At 42.9% G+C, this 8011-nt stretch overlaps 1 protein-coding gene across 1 annotated transcript; it reads right to left on the reverse strand.

Moving 5' to 3' along the window:
* Positions 1 to 1597: 1597 nt before the first annotated feature.
* Positions 1598 to 3911, reverse strand: bmp15 (bone morphogenetic protein 15). The gene is made up of 2 exons (XM_008294266.1): positions 3557 to 3911; positions 1598 to 2601 (listed from the first exon to the last, which is right to left on the reverse strand). The coding sequence occupies exons 1-2, from the start codon at positions 3909 to 3911 to the stop codon at positions 1598 to 1600; spliced, it is 1359 nt and encodes a 452-aa protein (XP_008292488.1).
* Between the last annotated feature and the right edge of the window lie 4100 nt (positions 3912 to 8011).

The raw sequence follows: 8011 nt of genomic DNA on the forward strand, positions 1-8011 counted from the left end.
GATCTCAGTTGTATCGGTTTATTTTATCATTTGCAATTTCAAAGTTTGCAAAAGCCATTTAAATTTTCTTTTTTTTTTTTTTTAAATACCTCTCATCCATGCTGAGATATTTTACTCGTAAATATCACCATGAAACTACCCCAGAAGGGGAATTTTTCAGAAAAAAATGCATGTTTAAATATGCAAATGAGGTATTTTATATTCAAGAATGCCCAAATTTGCAGAAATCTGAACATCACGTATGACCAAAACTGGAACATTTGGTGTATGTAAATGTGACTATAATGGAGATTTCTGGCTCAATATGTAAAAAAAAAAATCTTTTTGAGAAAACCGCGTGAAGCATAATCGAAATCTACAGACGCAAATACACCAAGTGCAGTAAAACAAATGCCTAAATGTGCATTTTTTTTCCCATTAGTGGAAGCAAAGTACCCAAAACCTCACAGTGCTGGTTTCCAGCTTCACTATACAACTGGGAAAACCATAAAAGCTCCAAGAAAATAGGCTTTAGAAAATATGCATCGTATTTTATTATTCATTTGCACTTATAATAAAAATTGCATTATTTTTCATTCCAACACTTGTTTTCTTTACCATGTAACAGTCACGCCACTTCTAAAGGTCATTTAGAAAAAGTAGCAGCCAGTAGCAGCACTTGAATCAAGTTTTCAGAGAGACCCCTCCCAGTATAAATATGTACAAACTGCAAAAGTTCAGATCATAAACAGCAAAAATGTAACGACACAAAGCCTTTACAGTTACATCCAACATGATCGACCCCTCGTCCATTAAAATTTTTTTCCTTTTTTTTTTTTTTAGCAGTTTTTCCTTTTTTAAGCTAATTTCCTACAAAGTGGCGCCATATCGTGCCAACATGCCATCCAGAAATGTTTCTTCTTACACACAAATAAAGGCTTTTTTTTTTTTGTGAAAACAGCTGCCCTGATGTGAAACACAGATCAGGTTTTAAAAGAGAATGATACAGGGGAAAAAAAAAAGAATACACAGACAGGCACAAGAAGGAAAATATTCATTAGATGACTGTGGTTTGAGGTCAAATAATGAAGATGGATTTTACATGTGCTCCTTCTGTTTAAATACTAGAGTTTGATTAGTTTTCTTGAAGGTGCCCCTGAGTTTTAGACACTTTAATCGAGTTAGTGTACCAGTTAAATCGCCGCTTAAGTTAGTGAAGCTTCCCTCAGGTGGTTTAAAATGTTTCCAAACTTACCAGCCCCCTCTGACTGGCACAATGACATGAAAGTGACTAATAATTTAGCAGCCAGTATATTCACCTACACAGTGCTTTCTGACACACAGGGTTACAGTACAATTATTCTACAATCATTAAACCATAAAGTCAGGACAGCCTCTCGTCTGCACAGCCCACAGTTCACATCCAGCAGCTGCCTTTTAAAGTGCTTCAACAGGGACTGAAGATCTGAAACCACAACAACCTCCTCCTTCCAGTCTGGGGCTCATTACGGTTAGCCGCTGAGCTGTAGATCAAACAAATGACCCCTAAAACTGTCTGCTTTAGTCTCTTTTTGTCGGTGCTAAGCATTTTCAAGTCATTCGGGCCTCTCTGGAGTCTTTAGCGACACGTGCAGGACTCAGCCACCATGTCCTCCAGCTCCCTGTACTCCACCTTCTTCTTTTGCACCACCAACACGCTCATGGGCATGTACTTATACGGCACGCAGGACGGGGGTGGAACGTCCCCGACGCCGAGTTCGTTGATGACCGTCTGGATGATGGCGTGATTGGGGGAGTGGTAGCCGTAGTGCAGCACCTTTGGGCAGTCGCCCTGGCAGAAGCGGGGGTTGTACACCGGCGGAGCGATGAAGTAGTGACCCCAGCCGAGCTCGTCGAACGACAGGCGGAACGAGTGGAGCTTGCAGCGGTTCTTGGGCATGCTGGTCTTGCGTTTGTAGGTGGGGATGTCAGGGATGATGGAAGCAGAGGGGGAGGTGGAGAAAGATGAGGAGGAGGATGGAGCATTTTTCAGAGCATCCAGTGAGGGATCTTTTGGCTCTGAAGGGGAGGAGTCTTTGGAGCGACGGTGGCGGCGAAGCGGAGGTTGCCACCGCCCAATTTGCCTCATGATGTTTTCTCCTTCAGCCCCAAGCAGCTCCCCCATCCAGTCCTTCACCTCCCTCTCCTCCTCCAGGTACAGAAGAAGAGAGGGCACTTCGAGGTGGGGTTCACCGCTCCACTGTTTCCTCCCTTGAAGATGAGTCCACCACCATGAGAGGCCGCTGTCCTCTTCAGCGAGCCCAGGTTCTGTGCACCAATACTGGGCAGTGAGGGTTAAATGCCTCCCTGCGCCCTGGTCCTTCCCCTGCTGGACGTGGCCGCTGACGTGTGCGGTGATGTCCGTCTCCGTCCACCTCTCGTGGGGCTCCAGGGTGACCAGGCTCTCGGCGCCCAGCGAGGTGATCTGAGCCCTGCAGCGGGGCGCCTCCACGGCCTGGGCGGTGCTGGAGGTGGTGGAGGCAGAGGAGGAAGAAGAGCGCAGGTGGATGAAGGAAGCTCTGACCAGCTGCTCCGAGGGAAGAGTGTCAAGGTTGTACTGTACTGTGAAGGCGTAGCAGTGGTCTGAGGAGGAGATGGAGGCAGAAAAGGACAGAGAAGGTTTAATTTCTCCAAATGCTGTACTTTACAGAAGAACAGGAGCCAAATCTCTCCAGTCATCAATTTGTACTGAGATCTGTCAGCCTAACATTCTTTAAATCTTTGTGGGAGTGTAAGCAGAGCAGTAACATCTAGTCCTGATGACTGGATGAAGAATTGCAATACAATTTTTACAAAATGTGCTTCAGTATCTCCAGAAAATGTTCCTCAACCTCCAGTGTGTCCTGGTCACAACATGCACTCACTGTGATCATATTGTCTTCCTTGTTTTTCCTGTTGAACCATATTCCAGACTCTCTGTTAATTGCAATTTTTCTGACAAGTAATCGTCAGTATTCACTGTATAGAAGATAGAAATCATGTGAGGGAGCATTAACATCTGAGATACCACCAACAGCATCAATGTCACACAACGAGGACAGCATGAATTTGTGAAACCACTGACAACAGTTTAACACACTGCAAAATGTACTGGTTGTAATCACACTGAGCTCATGTCAGTCTGCAGCCTGAATTATGTGTTCATGTTCATCAATGGACAGCATTAACTACCCCTGTGAGTTTTATTCTCCTCAAATTTACCAACACTGAAATACAGCAGTATTGTTGGTATTTAAGAGCCACACCTGGTGTATCCAAGTTGCAGCCAACCAGCCAACCAGAGACCCAAAGTGAACATGTTTTGTTATTTAAAGGCTCTTCTGTTGGCTGCATGACTACTATTTTATGTTGAGGGGTTTCAGAGGTCAGGAATTCATTTGGAATCGTTGTACTAAACATGGTAGATTATGTTAAGGAAGAATTTTTGGACCTGTGCGGCCAGCCATGCACACAAGGTTCGCCCACTGTCCAGATTAAACCCTCCCAGCCATGGTGTTTGATGCAGACACTTAAAAGATCAATAAATTGGCTCCTTCACCTCCTGACGCGGGCAGGTAGTGCACCGACGACGCCGAAGGTCTAAGCAGGCGCACCGTGTTGGAGCCGAACTTCCGGTGCTGCTTGGGTCTGCCATCCGGGCCGGCCGCGCTCTGGTACAAACTGAGCATGAACTGCAGGTTCTGGTCCGCTTTCTGCTCGTCCGTCAGCGGCCGGTGGTGCGCGCCTTTGAGCTTCGCGCTCTGGTGACTCCGACGGCTGCGCTTCAACGTGGGGTGATGAGAGGCCATTTTCCGCCCGGCTCCGACCCCGGTGCAGGTGGAACACAGCAGGAAGATAAAGCAGGACAGGGCGCAGACACGCAGTAAGAGGTGTGTGACGCGGGTCGCCCTCATGTTGGTGATAAAACCTCTGGTGCTAGCGAGCTCCACCTCCGAGGCTATAGTTGGCAACCATCCTCCGCGCGGCCGAGGGCGTGATTTACAGGCTCACCTGGTCGATGGCCATTTTGGACTTTACAATCAACTTCCTGGAGATCACGGCGACCCCAATTAACCCTTCGGACGCGCGTGAGCCACCAACGGGAGCGCAGGAAAGACACGTGAGCTGTGCGTAACTGTGCGTAAAGGTGCGTAAAAGCGACAACACGCTTTTATGATGTAAATCCACAGGTTGACCTGCTTTCTTCACGTCACCTTGTTATTAAATAATTTACATGTAGGCCAGTTAGTATGTTTTGCCTTTTAAAATGTTGACATTGTGCCACTGTTTGCAGCATCATTGCATGTAAACTGTGCTTAATGAATATTTTGCACATTTAAAATACTGGATACAACATCAACATACATGTAGAAGAATATTCAATATCAATTGTATTTTTAATATCAGTATTTTGTACTTATGGAAGAGTCTGCTGTTTTTTTTTTTTTTTCATGTAGTATAAACTTATAGTATAAACAACATTATCAAATATAATTTCTCTTGTTGATTTGTTTTGCTGTAGGATACATAAAGGCTTATCCTAAACTGTGCAGTTATGTTTAAAATAACGTGTTTCTCAGTGTGCAGTATGTCTGATGCTTTAGATTCTTTAAGATTCTGTTTAAGGATGATTGTCTCGACAAACTACAATGTAGAGATCAAGGGTTTCCATTTTCACAGTGCAATACAAAAAGTACAAACAAAAACGCACATGTACATCTGTATCCCTCAAATAATGTAGCCTTCATCCCATTTCACTAATTGCACATTATCAGTTTCGTTTTTTGAGGATGCGGAGGAGCAGACGTGAGGAGAAATGAGTCGAGGCAACAAGTTTTAAACAAAATGAGACACCCTCACCTCAGAGTGTCAGTTTAAAGCGACGTCAGTTATATGTGACGTGTGGCACAGCTGCATCACCTGTCCTTGTTTTATGATAACCTACCGCTGTGTTTCATGATCCGTTAGATGAGCAGATCAGTGTTCATGGTCATATATAGGATGTATTTTTACTTCTAATTCAAGTCACAACGCGGTAGAATGTGACGAGAATGTAGAGATGTCATTAGTTTTTATTTAGCACACATGCAGTTAAGTGTAAAATAGTCGTGGCACAGAGAAAAAGCGCTGTACAAATAAAGAGTGACATATATTAATATTATAGACAGACATTTGTCAGTCCTGCTGCTGACATATTGTGTATAATACTGCTTGTTATGCATCTTTTATTTAGAGGACATAGTGAGGATACAAGTGTGCATCTTTGCTTATATCTCTTCCACCAGCCTCCTCGATCCTTGAGATGCATTTTAGGAAATGAGACGTCCTTTGTTATGATGCACCAAGTCTGATTTCTGGGTCACGGCCTGGATGACTGAGGAGTTGAGGAGGCTGGAATTACTGAAATGAGATGAGATTTTCAGTTTACTTGTGTATGATTTTAAAATGTCTTACTTTGGCACCACCATGTGGAATAATGACACATTATGCAACACACAGGCTGCACTACTACAATATTATATAAAAATAATTTAAAGTAATAGTAGTAAAGCTCCTCAGCTCTGATGCTGAGAGCAGTTTGTTACTTTCACTCTTGGCATTCTGGTTTGCATTGTGGTTTACGTTTTGTATGTAACCCCTTCCAGACTTTGCTATATTTGCAGATTCTAATTGCAGTTTTTTGATATGCTGTTTGTTTCTACATGTATAATTTGAAGCCTGGAGCTTTGGGATCACTGAGCTTCTGGTAAACAAATTTCTCTCAGTGGGGAGAAACTGAACTGACGACGTCCTGTTTTTGTCTCAGCCTGAAACGTAAAACCAACTAAAATGAAAAGAAATGAAAGAAACACGTGGTGTAGAAAGTCAGCTACCTCTTTTTTTTTTTACCTTTCTTTTGGATCTTTTTTTTAACTTGATCTCACATGAAAGCCACACTCACCACCAAACCAAATGTTACAGCTCAGAGTTTCTGAGAACAAAACTAGGTTGAGAAGAGTCTGACCAAAACAAAGTCCTCGTGGTCTGGTTGAAAGGTGAGATGTCTGGGCATGTGCACATCTGTCTCCCCTTGTCTTTGATTCTCTATCTCATGTCCGTTACTTGTCCTTTCTCTTGAAATACGCAAAGATAGTGACTCATTCAGACACACACACATTTAGTTAAATGGCACTGCAGTGTGGTGGCATTCCACAACAGTGATTATCTACAGTCCCAATCATTTCAGTCTGCAGAGGCAGTGTGGGAAAACTTGAGGCTGTGGGGAGCAGACGGCACACGGCTACGAGAGCTTCTCAGGCAGGAACACGTTAAAAAGGTTTTAATGGCATCAAAAAATTCACCCCAGTTTCAACTCAAAGTACAGAAATTGGAAAAAGTTGGATAAAGGAAACCTTTAAAATGTTGTTACCTGGAAATCTTTTTAGGGGGACTGGCTCAACATTTTGAGGAGCATGTTTATTTTTTCTTTCAAAAACAAGACAAGAAGATCTTATCACTTCCTTGACCCGCAATGTTGAAGGAATGGAAAGAAAATACATTTTTCAGTGGTCATGCTGTTTGCCTTGTAATCAGTCATTTAAAGGGAGAGTTTTACACACAAATCAATGTCAAACAAGTTCACACAATGCTGATTAAGCCGAACATTAATCACCATGTTCATCTCTGTGTTTTGCAGTTTACTGAAGTTTTAAATCTGGTTTCTGTGGGAACATTTCCACACTGATGCACCAGACGTGACACATTATATGTCAACAAGAAGGGATTGGATTTCCAGTGCTGAAGAGGAAAGTAATCGACAGTGGACGGTCATTGAATAATTAGTCGTTGCTAGAAAGGACAGACAAGCTACGCACTGCAGGTTTAAATAGTTAAATGTGTTTGGAGGGGTTTGCTCCTTGAGGGCTTAACTTTTCTTGTTTAAATGTGTCTTAAAATAGTGGTTATAAAAGCAAACTGGTATGACGGATAAGGGTTTAGAAATATGTGGGACGTGATACCAAATGTTGTTGTTGGCCTGTGGGCACTTGTAGGTGCAGAGCTTCAGAGTGGAGGGATGTCGGCTTTGACAATCTTTGCTTTCATGTAAGAAGCAAGAGATAGAGCAGTTTGTGCGCAGATTGATTCAATTATTTCCTTTTGTAGCAGGTCCAAATTTGATTGAGGATGACCTGGAATGCTTGTGATCACAATTTGAATGAACATGAGCAGAAATACATCGAATGACCTGGTTGTAAAAGTGTGTTTATTGTATTTATTGTTCCACTTCTGCAAGGATACGAGGGTCTGCTTGATTTCATTAACACCCCGAGTCTGCAGGAGTCTGCACAGACCAGTCCTCAGACGTGAACATGTGGTGCAAAATCTATGTTGCTGACTGCGCTACAAGGTCAGGAGTGAACATGCTTGGATTACGTAGAGACGACTTACTGCCGTAGATTTAATATACAAGATAGACGTAGCCTCCGGGTCTGAAGAGTGATGCCAATGCTGATGTGCCTTACTGCTGCATTCATCCAAACAGCCAGCAGGGGGCGACTCATCTGGCTGTTAAAGAAAGTCCAATTGTAAGTCAATGGGAAAATTATCTTATTTCTGACTTAATCTGTTACCTCAGGAAATGTTTCCTAATGAGTTTATGGCCTCGGTTGCTAGTTTCAAGACTTTCTGAATACAGTGTGATGATCATGTTGTTAATTATCGTCCCATTTAGAGTAAAACAGACGCTAAAGTAGTGGTTGTTGTCGGGCTGGTGTTCTCAGGTTTGATCCACTGCTCAGACTAAACTTGAGGCTTCAAAGCAGTCATTTGCAAACCAACAGAGGATGTCTACAGCCATCTTTTGTATACTGTCTATGCCTACTGCACATTTATTAAATGAAATCCTCCATGTGGACTCTTAACAGACTAGAAAGTAGAAAAACAACAACTGTTCATACGAGGTGTCAACAGCTGTCCGTGTCTGCTTTAATGTGAACTATGGAAACTTCACAGTAATCTTAAACTTGCTGAAAGT

This window comes from Stegastes partitus, unplaced genomic scaffold (genome assembly GCF_000690725.1).
Source record: "Stegastes partitus isolate 25-593 unplaced genomic scaffold, Stegastes_partitus-1.0.2 Scaffold952, whole genome shotgun sequence".
Classification (NCBI taxonomy): domain Eukaryota; kingdom Metazoa; phylum Chordata; class Actinopteri; family Pomacentridae; genus Stegastes; species Stegastes partitus.